The sequence below is a fragment of the Danio rerio genome, chromosome 5, assembly GCF_049306965.1.
Source record: "Danio rerio strain Tuebingen ecotype United States chromosome 5, GRCz12tu, whole genome shotgun sequence".
NCBI classification, from domain to species: domain Eukaryota; kingdom Metazoa; phylum Chordata; class Actinopteri; order Cypriniformes; family Danionidae; genus Danio; species Danio rerio.
The window spans coordinates 73,116,906-73,131,986 of NC_133180.1; the positions used below are offsets into that span (position 1 = coordinate 73,116,906).

The 15,081-nt window shown below is 36.4% G+C and overlaps 1 protein-coding gene across 2 annotated transcripts in view; it reads right to left on the reverse strand.

The window, feature by feature from the left end:
• The window catches only part of rps6ka4 (ribosomal protein S6 kinase, polypeptide 4), a 40,628-nt gene extending 30,550 nt beyond the window's left edge, over positions 1-10,078 (reverse strand). The window contains exons 1-4 of one of the 2 annotated variants that reach the window (XM_005165615.6): positions 9,233-10,078; positions 5,515-5,586; positions 2,184-2,251; positions 781-931 (exon numbers count right to left, since the gene is read on the reverse strand). In XM_005165615.6, the coding sequence (XP_005165672.1) occupies positions 781-931; positions 2,184-2,251; positions 5,515-5,586; positions 9,233-9,323 (382 nt within the window). In that variant the 5' untranslated portion in view covers positions 9,324-10,078. 2 annotated transcript variants of the gene reach the window in all.
• Positions 10,079-15,081: the final 5,003 nt, after the last annotated feature.

Sequence of the window (15,081 nt, forward strand, 5' to 3'; positions counted from 1 at the left end):
GCTGGCCAATCCTGGAGCACCTTGACCTTCTTCGCTTTCAGGAACTTTGATGTAGAGGCTAGAGTATGAGGAGCGCTATCCTGCTAAAGAATTTGCCTTCTCCTGTGGTTTGTAATGTAATGGGCAGCACAAATGTCTTGATAGCTCAGGCTGTAGATGTTGCCATCCACTCTGTAGATCTCTCGAACACCCCTATACTGAATGTAACCCCAAACCATGTTGTTTCCTTCACCAAACTTGACTGATTTCTGTCAGAATCTTGGGTCCATGCGGGTTCCAGTAGGTCTTCTGCAGTATTTGTGATGATTGGGATGCAGCTCAACAGATGATTCATCAGAAAAATCCACCTTCGGCCACTTTTCCAAATCATCAACTAGAAGTCAAGTTATCATTTGTTGCTATTACAGCTGGGATCAAGATTTTTGTCAGGTAGTGTAGACACACATATACATACAGTCAAGTCCGAAATTATTCATACTTTTATTCAACCAGCAAGTTTTTTTTTGTTTGTTTGTTTTTTAACCAGAAATAAAACAGGCTTCTTCCAAAAGAAAATAAGATGATGTACAAGAGGCTTCATTGTGAAAAAATATATATATCTCAGCTATTATTTACATGAACAAAAAAATTAAGTCAGAATTTTGCCAGGCTCGACTGTATCAACTACATTATTTCCAAGTAAATATCATCTTTTTACTTCAAAGGTTCACATTTAATTGAGTGCGCTACAGATATTATCATAAATCAGCATGCATAGGTGAATCTGTGTCCTGTGCTTACCTAGTATGAGATGCAGTTTGGTTTGCGTCTGAAAGGCATAATGGAGGGTGACCAGGAAGGGGGACTGGCGGATGTGCTCCAATACCTGTCGCTCGGTTCTAGTGTGCTCCGCAGTCTTTGCCTTCTGAACGATGGCTGCTTTCTTTAGCACCTATAGAGGAATCATAAAATCATGCAAAAATGAGACCAAGGTTTTCAGTAAAATTCTCCTTGATTTTTTTAGGGATTTCCTATAGTATAGATTACCAAAAACCTTATCTGCATGTCCTATTAACATTAAGTTTCGACAAAAAAGGAATTACCTAATAATTTATATATAATGCAATGCAATTTATTAAATGCCAGTTTAAAAGAGTTTCAGCAAAGTTTTTTTTTCTGAAAACACTGAAAATCAAGAATGTTATTGTACAGTAGGCATGAGATGATAACTGTTTTAAGATATACCACGGTTTGGAAAAGTCAAGGTTTTAATACCGCCAAACCTTTCTGTAATACCGTCCCTAAGATGTTTAAGATTTTTTAATTTACATTTTTTGTTTTGTTTTTAGAACAGTGTCTCCAGCAGAAAAAAATATCCAAAGATGCCTTTTTAAATTGTAAAGAAATCTGTGTTTTTGAAACAAATGAAGACAGCAGAAGTCAATGATTCATTTGAATTATTTAGCCTGACGTGTTTACTGCTCCAGAATATTATAAATCTTTCAAAAAAAGGAATATATTGTGTTCAAAAGGGAAAAAAAGTTTTTGTTTTTTACCCAGACGTTTAAAGAGAATATATTTTAGAGCAGTGAGCACGATATCGTGATATTTTTATACATGGTCATCACGTTCTCAGTTACACCACATACACAGACCAATCATCATCACTGGTTGGTCATGTGTCCCGCCCAAGCCCCGAAAAACACACACACCCCAGAGAAAAACAGGTCCTATTGCTGAGAGAGACACTGCTCACATCAAAACCAGTTCAGTGTTCTCAATTATAGTCAGTAACGATAACGACATTGTAACGGGGGAAACAGTAATTAATTTAATTATTCGTTACTAAAAAAAATAATATCGCCGTTAGTATCGTCGTTTATTTATAGCGCCTTTATTCCCATCATTGATTATATCAGGGTTTTAGTCATTTTATTAGGTTTTAGTGTTAGAAGTTTTATGCCTAATTTACATTTATAGAGAAAGATTACCTTCATATCATCATTTCATCATTTCAATAAAAAAGTTAGCTTTATTTCATCTAATTATTATTTTATTTCTAGCTACAAAAATGTTGGTAATGGTTTTAGGTTTAGCTGTGACAGCAGAAATGTTAAATTATGTTTCAGTATTTAATTCAATGATGTGTGATGTTTACAAACTGAAGGAGGGACAAAAAATCTGTGATGATGGACAGCACAAACCTTCATGGCGTAGAGTTTGCCTTTATCATGGCCGCTGATTTTTCGGACCAAAAACACTTTCCCGTAAGCTGATATAGAGAAGAAAAAGCAGAGATGTAGCAATTTAAAAGTTTAGTTCGACATTTAAACAACACTTGCATTTTTGTGCTCAAAGATAAAACAAACTGACATAATCTTTACACTTCATCTATTTACTTCACCTGGCTTAATTACAGTTACATTAAGTTGTTGCATACACACAAGTTATTATAAGTTACATACTAGGTTGTTAAACTAGGAAAGAAAAACAAATTATGAATCACACCAATATAGGTATAGCAGTGTTTCCTCTAGGATTTTTTCCAGCTGGGGCGGCAGGCTTTTTTTACACAGATGTACCAACTACCTATGGCGTTATTTCAATGGCAAACGTCATGAGCGCAGTATTAAAAGTCGAGATTGCATTAATATAATAGCTTACAGCATGCAAATTTCCTCTGCTCGTCCACAAAACTTCTTGCAAGCCCCCTCAAATATACGCTGCTCAATCGCAGATCTTCTTGTGCGCTCTCAAATAAACGCTGCTGAAGTGCGTTTTACTGCATTTATGTAACAAGTATTTCTCCAACATTTATTATATTTGCTAGGAATATTTCTGAATGTCTCAAAAAGACCTACAGAGCGGTATTAATGCATCCTGAAGTAAAGTGAAATGGCTATACGTCGTGTTTGCTGGCCTTACACATCACGCACTTGTCAGTCAGCCTGTCAGCACGTAAGCTTAATGGGTTAAACAAATAACACACAGCCCTACTAAGGTTACAGAAATTTGCGCTGTCATATATCACTGACCTTTTAATACATATTGGTGTGATTCTCACCAGCTATAAAAAATTTTTTTTTTTAAAAACACGACTGAATGTTTTGAATGAAAAGCTGTAATGTAGCTGTGGCGGGATCAATTTTGCCGTGGCGCCCCACCCTTGAAGAATAATGTAGCGGAAACCATGTATAGCTCATTCAAAACTGAAAGTTCTGTCATCATTTACTCCCCTTCACTAGTCACAAACATGCTTGAGTTTCTTTCTTGAACACAAACAAGATATTTTGAAGAAAGCTGGAAACCGGTAACCATTATCTTTCATAGAACAACAAATAAATACTATGGAAGTCGATGGTTATCGGTTTACAGTTTTCTTGAAAATATCTTGATTTAGGTTCAAAAGAAAAAACTTATAAAGATTTGGAACCAACTGAGGTGAAAAAATCGTTAGTAAATTTTAATTTTGGGTGAACTACCCCTTTTCATTTGCTAAAAAAAGACAACATCAAAAAATGTATATTAGGTAGTGGTGTGCTACCAAGTGATTAATTTGCGCTAAAAAAAAAAAAAAAAAAGACAACATCAAAAATGTATATTAGGTAGTGCTGCGAAGTGATTAATTTGTGATTAACATTATTCTTTGCAATTAAAATAAAAGCTTGTATTTACATAATGTATTTTTTTTATATTTCCTAAATGATGTTTAACAGAGCAAGGAAACTTTCACAGTATGTCTGATAATATTTTTTCTTCTGGAGAAAGTCTTATTTGTTTAATTTCGGCTAAAATAAAAGCAGTTTTTAATTTTTTAACAACCATTTTAGGGACAAAATTATTAGCCCCTTTAAACATTTTTTTCGATTATCTACAAAACAAACCATCATTATACAATAACTTGCCTATTTGCCCTAACCTGCCTAGTTAACCTAATTAACCTAGTTAAGCCTTTAAATGTCACTTTAAGCTGTATAGAAGTGTCTTGAAAAATATCTAGTCAAATATTATTTACTGTCATCATGGCAAAGATAAAATAAATCAGTTATTAGAAATAAGTTATTAAAACTATTATGTTTAGAAATGTGCTGAAAAAAATCTTCTCTGGTTCTCTCAAGGTTTTTTTTCTTCACTCCCATCAGGTGAAGTTTTTTTTCCCTCTCCGCTGTCGCCACTGGCTCGCATGGTTCAGGATTGGTAGAGCTACGCATCGATGAATTTGCTCTTCAGTGTTTGAACTCTCAGTAATGATTAAATCACACTGAACTGAGCTAAACTGAACTGAACTGAACTTAAACACTAAAAACTGAACTACACTGTTCCAGTTACTATGACCATTTATGTGAAGCTGCTTTGACACAATCTACATTGTAAAAGCGCTATACAAATAAATCTGAATTGAATTGAATTAAACAAAAATTGGGAAATTAAAAAAACAAACAGGGCTAATAATTCAGGGGGGCTAATAATTCTGACTTCAACTGTACATATGAACACAAAACCAAAATGCTGACATATATTTATATATCATTAGTATTAGATATAAATATTAAAGTTATAAATATAAGTGAACATTTTTTACATGTATGCGTTTGTGTGTATTAGGGCTGCACAATATAAAGTTTCTGCATCGATATCACAATGTGTGTCTGCAATAGTCACACTGCAGGATATGCAATGTTGAGTCAGGTTCATAGTTGATCAACAATTGAGAATATATGAGATGTGTAAAGTCATTGCAAAGTATAACCATAACAGAGTGAAACTTTATCATTTGCAGGTGTTAGAAAGGTTTTTTAAAGAGATTTAAAAGCATTCAGGGATAATAAAATAAAACATTTGTAACTTTGATGAAGAATACTTTTACTGAATTATTAATACAATGCAGACTATAGAGTGTTAATTTACACTTCAATGTTCAATTTCTGTACCCGAATACTGTTTGACTCCCCAGAAAAACCATAAGGCACTGTTTTACTTTTTTTTTTTTCCTCTGTTGTAATTATTCTTGCTTAAAAATGTGTTTATTATTTTGTTATACATTATTCACACCCTTACAAAATCAACCCAATCAATATAAATAATGTTGTTTTCTCGAAATTAGAGCTAATTAAGCCATGCAAAATTGTATTCATATCGCAACATACCACAATGTCTGATTTTTCCAATATCGTACAGTCCTAATATCACAGTACGCACAGTACACACATATATCTTAATTGACACTATTAATATTAAGCCTGATGTCTCTAGTGGCCAGTTTATTGAATTAATTCAGTCGTTGATTGAATGACTAGAATGCATATGGCTGGAAAATCATAGAAATATGCTCTCATTCGTATACTATATATTTTGCCGTGCCTCCATGATGTATAAACATCTTCTCGTTTATAATAACCTTATGGCAATGACTAGTATGATAACTTTCATTCAAACCTTGTGTCAAAAGATAAACATTTCCAGTGACCTTCACAAGAAGGACAAACCAGTTTGATCCAGAAACCCACATGTAGGAACACAGAGTTCAATTCTCACCTCCTGTGCCAAGCACTTTGAGAAGTTCAAAGTTCTCCATGCCAACTTTCTCAGTGTATCCTGTGAGGTTTGCTGGAAATGGACAAACAATGAACGTTCACAATAAATCATACTTCGAGCAAAAATGTTAACTCTCCTATACACACACTTAGAGCAGCACTATATTCAATACGCTTAAAGAGACAGTTCACCTAAAAATGAAAATGTACTCATTAATTACTCTCCCTCAAGTGGTTCCAAACGAGATGAGATCCTTTCTTCTGTTGAACACTAAGGAAGATATTTTGAAGAATGCTGAACACCTGTCACCATTGACTTTTAAAGTAGGCAAAACAAATACAACGGAAGTCAATGGTTACAGGTTTCCAGCATTCTTCAAAATATCTTCTTTTGTGTTCAACAGCGGAAAGTACATCTTAAAGTTAAAGGCGAGTACATGACGACAGATTTTCATTTTTGTGTAAACTATCCCTTAAAACAGTGGTCCCTAACCACCGGGCCGTGAAACAATTGGTACCGGGCCACATAAGAAATCATAAATTATTTCTGTAGAAAATACCCCCCCCCCCACACCCCCCGGCACTTGGTTTCTTCCACTCAACCCCGCCATCTCACGTGAAATGGACTATGCCAAAATCCACCAGGGAGCGGGAAGAACGATGGCTAGAATATTCACCTTATTCTCAGCTGTCGAGCGGGCGCTGCCATTTGAATCTTTTTGTCTCGCGACTTACGGTCACATTCACTTCCATTCATTTTTTGACGTTAACAACTGCTCGTTACGCTGCTTGATGTTGCAATTTAATATTTTCTTATTATATTATGCTACTTGGTCTGTGTAGTCATGCAAACATTTGTTTGTTGAGCAAGTAGTTTGGCCATTTTCTGCCGTTTATTATTCCTAGTCATTTCTCCCATAGGCGACTGAATCGGAAGTTCTAAGACAATCGCGAAAACAGGCGCACTTCCGCATTTTAGAATAAGGTCAATAGCTCAGTGGTGGTTGTTGATAGTTTAAAGTTATAAAACCGGTATTATAGAGTCCAAATCAGCAGAGCATTTAAGGATTGTGCATATAACGTTATGTGTGCGTGCATCGCTAAGTAAGTACACGAAATCATTCCAATATGTATCTATTTGGAGCTTCACATAATCATACTCATTAGGGCTGTAACATGCCAATGCATACATTTAATTCGGCTATACGGTTGTATTATTGTTAAAATGTTCGCCAGTTGAGATGTTTGGCACAGATGTTATGTATGTGATGCATATAAACCTTGATTGAAACATAATCAGACCGCGATAGTGCAACTAGAGCATGCACTGAGTTGTTCATGATTAACCTGGATGCATGAGCGCAGCAGCTGTGTTCATGTGATGACCCCCCCACCACCACCGGTCCGCTGTAAAATTGAGAACCGTTGACCAGTCCGCGGTGATAAAAAGGTTGGGGTCCACTGCCTTAAAATATAGCAGTTATACAGTGCATGCAGAAGCAACAATATCAGCATTTAAAAAGGTAACTAACAAGTGATACTTTGGTAACATCTAGCGACCAGGTTTGGATGTTAACTGCCCTGTTGACATTACTTCTAAAGCATTTAAAACCTTTAGGCGGGGATGTCAAACTCAATTCCTGGAGGGCCGCAGCCATGCACAGTTTAGTTCCAACCCTAATTAAACACACCTGATCAAACTAATTGAGTCATTCAGGCTTGTTTGAAACCGACCAGTAAGTGTGTTGAAGCAGGGTTGGAACTAAACTGTGCAGGGCTGCGGCCCTCCAGGAATTGAGTTTGACATCCCTGCCTTAAAGGGATAGTTCACTCAGTATGAAAAAGTACTTACAGTTTATTAAACCTAAAGCGGTTTCTTTCTTCTGTTGACCACAATAGAAGAAACGTTTAAAGAATTTTGAAAACCATTGATTAACATAGTAGGAAAGAAAGCCAACATTCTTCAAAAAATATTCGTTTGTTTTCAACAGAAAAAGAAACATAAGCACGTTTTCAACATTTGAGGCAAGACTAAATTTCATTTTCAAGTGAACTATCCCTTTAACATTAATTTCAACACTTACTAATAATTAGTTTTTAATTAAGGCACACTGAAATAAAATATTACATAACAGTTTACCAAATATTAACAAAAATTAATCAACTTTTAAAGAAAAAAAAAAGTTAGATAATATGTTAATGTTAACAAATAATTCAATAAAACTGATGGTATGGTGTTTCTCCTTATGTCTGATAACTTATGATATGACTAAAAGAAAAACAGACTTTTAATATTTTAAGTTAAATAAAATAAACAAATGAATGAAGCTTAAATTGCACTGAAATAATCAACTCAAATAACAAATCATCTATCAGGACATTTAAAGACACTGGAAGTAAAAAAACTATGTAGGATTAAAACATTAATAAAAATAGACAACACGGTGTGGAGAAATATAATCAGACTGATGCTATTAATTAAATATTATAAACAGAATTAACTATTTTTATGGTATTCATTAAATAAAAACCATTAACAGACCACCACATTTAAAAAAAACAACAACAATATTTTAAAGCAAAGCAATGCAGATTTGCATGCTATTCTTTAGAGATTCTTTACTGCAAACGTCACATCCATGACGCTGGAATTGCTCTTATATGATTTGCCTACTTAAAAATAGCAAAGAATACTTTTCTGAAATTACATTAAGGAGAAATTCTGAATGTGTGAATATAACACAAACTTAATTAGACAATAGACCTAATGAGCTATTTTAATGGTATTCATTCAATAAAAACTTTGATACCATCACCAATAGGCCACCACATTTTTTTTTTAAACAATAATAACAAATATTTTATTTTCACACGAATGCAAATTTCACATCGGTCACATCCATAACGAAGCTTTTCCCTCATAAAGGCAAGATATTAAATCAATTCAATCATGTTTGTTCAATTGTGAGTAAACTGTTATCCTTTTGATTAGCATTATTTTGGGGGTTGTGCCGTTTAATTCACACAATTTCTACAAAGTCTGTTGTATACTGTAAATCTGAATACTTTTTTTAGTCACATTCATAACGTATGCTTATGTTCCTCATTTAAAGTATAAACATGTTTGCAGATTGTTACCACCACCAATAGACCACCACAATATTCTTAAATAAAATTAAAGAAATAACAGATTCAAACACAGAACATTACACAGAATAATATTTGCTCACACAATGACTCTGTGATACAGTGGTAAACATTTGCATGCTATTCTTTAGAAATTGAGGTATAGTTGTTTTTAAATTCACACTTTAGTTCAGTAACAACTTGTTGACATGCTCTCTGTATTGTTTACCATGATACTTTAAATTTTCGGTCTGAAGTGTGACTTAAAATCAACATTAACACTTTATTTGACTGTTGAACTTCAATAATTATGGGCTGTTAGTATGATTTAACCACTTATAAATAGCGAAGAATAGTTTTTCTGAAATTACACTATTAAGATGAATAACTGAATGTGGGACTATAAAACAAACTTTGCCTCAATTCTTTAGAGTATCTTTAGTGGTATTTAAATAAGGTAATGACCAAATGGTAATGACACATCAAAACATATCATTACCAACACTTTGAAAAAATAAATCTCTCTCTCTCTCACACACACACACACACACACACAACAGGTTATTCTGAAGATTGATGATGAAGTCACCTACCATTAGTGATCTCGTGTTTTACGGTGCAAACTTTGCGGCGGGTTTCTCGATCGGAGTCCTCGCCACTACTACCACTACTGTCCCCTGACATGATGTCTGATTTCTAGAGTATTTGATCAGGAAAGAGATTTTGACAGCCTGCTCTTGTAACCCACAAACATCTATATTACCTACAGAAAACGTCGGACTTCTGTGATAAAGCGAAACTTTGCTTTATGACAGGGAGGATGACATGTTTTTGTTTTTGTTATTATTTCAGCTCACAAATCCCTTTGACATCCTGCTGTGAACACTAATCTTCGCGCACGACCTAAATATTAATCCCCACTTTTGATAGGCGCGCGCGCACAGCCATACACTTTCAAAACAAGGCGACGACACGCGAAATAATCAACACACGAACTTGCTGTTAATTGATATTAATGTGGGCCATAAACGGCTGTTATTTCCGTATTTCCAACTTCGACACAACTGTGGCGAGCTCGTCTGCGGCTGCAGTGAAGATCGCAGTTCTTCGTGTGCGAGTTTTCACATTGTAGCTGATCTTGTTATCGCTGAAATAACCTGAAACACACTTTCAAATAAAGCGATATTTGCTGCGCTAACGAGCTATACCCTGATAGCGTACGTGCTAACTATCAACCATGACAGATTAACGTACGTTAAATGTCCCTAACAGCGGATTCGCTCAAGCTAATCTGTCGTGTTTCAGTCCATTGCTCTGTGTTTCCGATTGTAGTTATGTCTAACTCGGATTAAATTATGGGTTTGTTGTGGAAATGAAATTAACTGTAAGACAAATGCCTAGGAGAAAGTGTAGTAAGGATCATTTCAGCTACGGAAGCCGACGCTATATGATTCGCGAACCAGTTGTGTTTATGAACCAGTTCTTTTTGTTGATTCGCGCGAGTTGACTCGCTTCATAAATCACTCAAATTGATCATTTGGAGTTTTGTTTACAAAATGTGTCGAGCAGAATTTAAAACATAAAAGTGATTGTTTTTATGTGGCTATGCTTACATCATTAAAAGCTCTATGTAAAAGCTACGACTCAAATGTTTTATGAGCTAGTTCGTTCAACCGAACTGCTCGAACGAACCGATTCTCTAAAGTGATTCTGACTTTCCTACGGTAAGTCGAAGTGCCGCTATTGGGATCGGTTTCAGACGTGTGGTTGGCTGGGTTGGTTCTCTGTGTAGGTGGCGAAACAGAAAAGCTGCTGCAATCCAACTTGCCAACTCCCTGGCTAAAGGACAGGACAGCCTCTCCCTCTAACGACAACAGGGCTTTATCTTGCACTCCCTTTTTTGGATCGCAAGCTGTATTTACATGTGTAATTCAACTCATGAAAGGTCCATTTTGACCTGTTATCATTGCAGTTTTGATTAAGCGTGTTTGCTGAGAGAGATAATATAGTAATTTTTCATAAAAAGGTGTGTTTGATTTTTTTATTATACGTTTGTTTACCAGTTGGCATCATGAGGTAAGTTGACAGAGGGAGCCTACTTATAAAGCTTAGCAGATTTAATGAGCTAATAAAAACATGAAAAACGGTAACACTTTACAATAACAGTACATGAATAATGATGTATTAATATGTAAACTAAACATTACTTTATTATGAATTAATGATGAGTTAAGGTATGCACTAATCAAGAATTAACTTTAACTACAACATGAGTTCATGTGTAAATAACGACTACCTAATTACTTGTTAGTACATGTTGTTAATTAATGTATTAGTTAACATTTAAGTTTAAGCTAAATGTAACCAACATGAACTCATGAGCTGTTAATTTATAGTTATGTCATGACTTTACTTGGAGGGGCACATCACTATTAACTCATCCTTAACTGCTCATGAACTCCTGTTCATGTTGATGTTGACAGAACACTTTTCTGTTGTTATTCAGTGTAAATTCACTAGTTGGATATGCATAAGGAGTTCACGAGTAGTTAAGAATGGGTTAATGAGGATGTGCCCCTCTGAATAAAGTCACAACATAATTATACATTACCATATCATGAGTTCATCATGGTTAAATTAAGCATAAACTAATGTGGTAGTTAATACATTCATTAACAAACAATCATGTACTAACAAATAATTAAGGTAGCCGTCATTCACATATGAACTTATGTTGTAGTTAAAGTTAATTCATGATTAGTGCATACCTTAACTCATCATTAATTCATAATAAACTAATGTTTAGTGTACATATTAATACATCATTATTTATGTACTGTTATTGTAAAGTGTTACCTAAAAAACATATATTTGAAATATAGTTTTAATTTTGATAGGTTTAAAGGGCACCTATGGTAAAAAATCTACTTTTCAAGTTGTTTGGACGGATCTGTGTGTTGGTATAGTGTATAGACCGTCATACTGGGGTGATATGAACACACCCAGTCCTTTTTTTTCAATTCAACAACAAAAAAGGGGTCGGCCAATTGGAGCTGTTTTCAAATCGATCGCACCATTACGTAGGTGTGCGATCCCCCCACCCACCGAATTGATTGACAGCTGCGCATTAACATGTTCCGGTAGTCGCGTGTATATGTCAACAAGACCAGGCAGACATACGCAGAGCAACCGGGAATAAAAGGTCTGTTCTGTTCGCTAGGATCAGCAATCATAATCAAATGTGATTGAGAGTAAGTTTCACATGTTTAAAGTGTTTTAAAACAGAGTATGTGTGTAATTAATTACAGCGTTTTACTTCAGCTTTACTTCATCAGCACAGCCGCGTGTCAGAACAACTATAAAAGAAGATGCTTCAATCCCGGTTTGTGGAAGTTAAATCAGGTTTATTTTGTACATTAGCATAACAGATATCCACACAGTACTTGAGGTTAGCCTTAACTAAGCTAAGCGCACTCTGTCTGTCTGCCTGCCTGCCTGCGTGTGTATCTGTGTGTGTGTGTGCGCGCGCGCGTTAACTTTGTAACGATATTGTGTGTGACTCATCAATGCAACTTCACAATACTGATTAGTAAAGGTTAGTTCTTACTGTAGTATCTCACAAACGCTACGTGAGACCTTCTTCCTTTAAGTCTGTCTGTTGTGTGACGCAGCTGAGGGAGGAGGCATGTAGTGGGCGAGAAAGTGGGCGGGAAAGAATCGTCTTAAAGGCGCAGTACGACAAAACCACCCCCTGCTCTCACAAACGCTACATGAGACCTTCTTCCTTTAACGCCCTATTCACACGGGGCTTCAGTGTCAACGCTTGACTGAAGGCGTGCCTGAAGTTGAGGCTAATGTGATCGTCATCGCAGCGTCAGCCAATGAAATTCAGTCAGCAATAGGCCCCTGTCTAGCTGCCATATTTGCATTCAGCGATCTGATTGGCTGACGCTTCCATCGGCGCTTGAAAAGTTGAGCTAGTCCCAACTTCTGCCGCGAGCAACGCCTCTGAAGCGGCGCCGACGAATCCACAATGCAGTTCGGCAGCGCATGACGTCACCCATTCAAAGTGAATGGGAAGCGTTGACGCTGACGCCCCGTGTGAATGGGGCGTAAGTCTGTCTGTTGTCTGACGCAGCTGAGGGAGGAGGCATGTAGTGGGCGAGAAAGTGGGTGGGAAAGAATCGTCTTAAAGGCGCAGTACGGCAAAACCACCCCCTGCTGGAAATCAGTATAAAACAGCATCTTGTAAATATAATGAGGTATAATGAAAAATCTGATGGGTATTTTGATCTGAAACTTTAAATACACATTCTAGAGACGCAAAAAACGTATATTAAATCTGAAAAAAGGGGTAACCTAGGTGCCCTTTAAAGTTTCCTCTATTGTGACGTGCACCATGACATGGTGTTTAAGTGTTAAATACTAGCAATCCTGTTGTTATTAAACTCTCAAATCTCTCTGAAATTACATATGAAGTCACAGCTTTGCTGTATTATTAGGTACGCCTTTTCTAGTATCATGTTGGACCACTGAGAAGACAACTGTGGGGTCTTTTATAGGTGTTAAAAACATTTCTCACAGCTTTTTTTGGTGCATATTCATTGTGATTTATCACCTGCACATCAATGATGCCACATGACAGAGATGCTCTGTTGGTCATAAAGAGACAACATGGAAACAACCCTATACACTCACCAGCCGCTTTATTAAGTAGAGAGAAGATTTAATTAACATTTATTAGGTAGAGAGAAAACATCAATTCTTTGCACACTTTGGGCCCATTAGTACCAATTGAGCATCATGTCAATTCCCCAGCCTACCTGAGCATTGTTGCAGACCATGTCCATCCTTTTATGACCACATACTGCACACTGATTAAGGGAAACCCAGGAATTTACCAAGTTTGTGATGAAGATGAGGTTGTATCTTCATGCTAAATCAGGGGCGGACTGGGACTAAAAATCAGCCCTGGGACTGTAGCCACACCAGCCCACATTACCACACCGACACAGCCCCATCTACCGACACGCACATTCACTACTTATATTGGTGTACAGATGAAATAATATAACAGGTGAAATAATATAAGCAGTACCATATTGTACGCAGCAGATGTCCTCCAAGCTGCAACCCATCATTGGGATACCCCTACACACACAGATTCACATACATGCACTACAGACAATTAGGCCTACCCAATTCACCTAGAGCACATGTGTTTGGACTTGTGAGGGAAACCGGGAGGAAACCCACATGAACATCCAAACTCCACACAGAAACACCAACTGACCCAGCCGAGGTTCGAACCATCGACCTTCTTGCTGTCGACAGTGTCCTTTCGAGACTTTTTTAGTTAATTTTATGCATTTGGCAGCGTCTGAAAGCAATTGTTTGGCTTTCTCCGGGCTTTTCGGCACCGCCTTTCCTTTTTTTACGGTCCATCTCTGACAATTAGCTTGTGTTGCACTTACTGTTTGTTTGAGATTCTTGCCAGATTTTGATCACGTCCATGTAACCTCTGATTGGGTCGGCCCATCTCGAAACCAGTCGGCCATTGCAGATTGGGCCAATGCTTAACATTTATTATTATTATTATTACTATTATCATCTTCATCATAATATTCACATCTTGCAAGAGATAAAAGCTTCCTGCATGTAAAAACAATACATATAAAAAAAAATTTATTTAAAAAATAGCTTACTGGCCCACATTTAAAAAATGGTCCGGCCCATCTGGCATTTGCCAGAATTGCCAGATGGCCAGTCCGCCCCTGTGCTAAATACATTTGAGGATTGAAATTAAATTTAGCTGCTTTATTTTACAGGTTTTAGAGAACATTTACGACCCTGAAAGACTTCTAACAGGAGGGTTACACTGTGAATGACAGTATCTATAAAATTTAGGCTGCTAAAAGTATAATTGACAACATGGAGCGCTTGACGTGAATGCATAAATTCATCTTCCCTCTTCTATGAACACACTGTGTAATCGGATTGGGTGAGTGTGAGTGCTTGTGCAGCAGTTTGTGTATTAGCAGATTAGTACAGGTTAAAGGATAAAGGACGCAGACACGCTGGGCTTTCACTGTATATGCTGCCATCAATCATCATCCTGCATTATCCTGAACCTGTCTCTGACATCCAGCTATTTATATGTTTGCCTGGCTCATCTGTTTGTTCTGTTCACCTGTGTGCTGATGTTCAAGATTGAAATAAAAAGAAATAAAAGACAGATGCATGGGGGAATACTGTATATGTATATACAGCATTAATTAGTACAGCCCCTTTTTAATATTAATATTTTCATTCATTCCTCAGCGAATGTAGCCATGATATGTTGGTGCATTAAAACAACACTGTTAAATCTAACAGTTATATCAATTAAAAAAAGAGTTTGGTCATCTAACATCTTTAGGAATAGAAAAAAATTAAAGTAAAA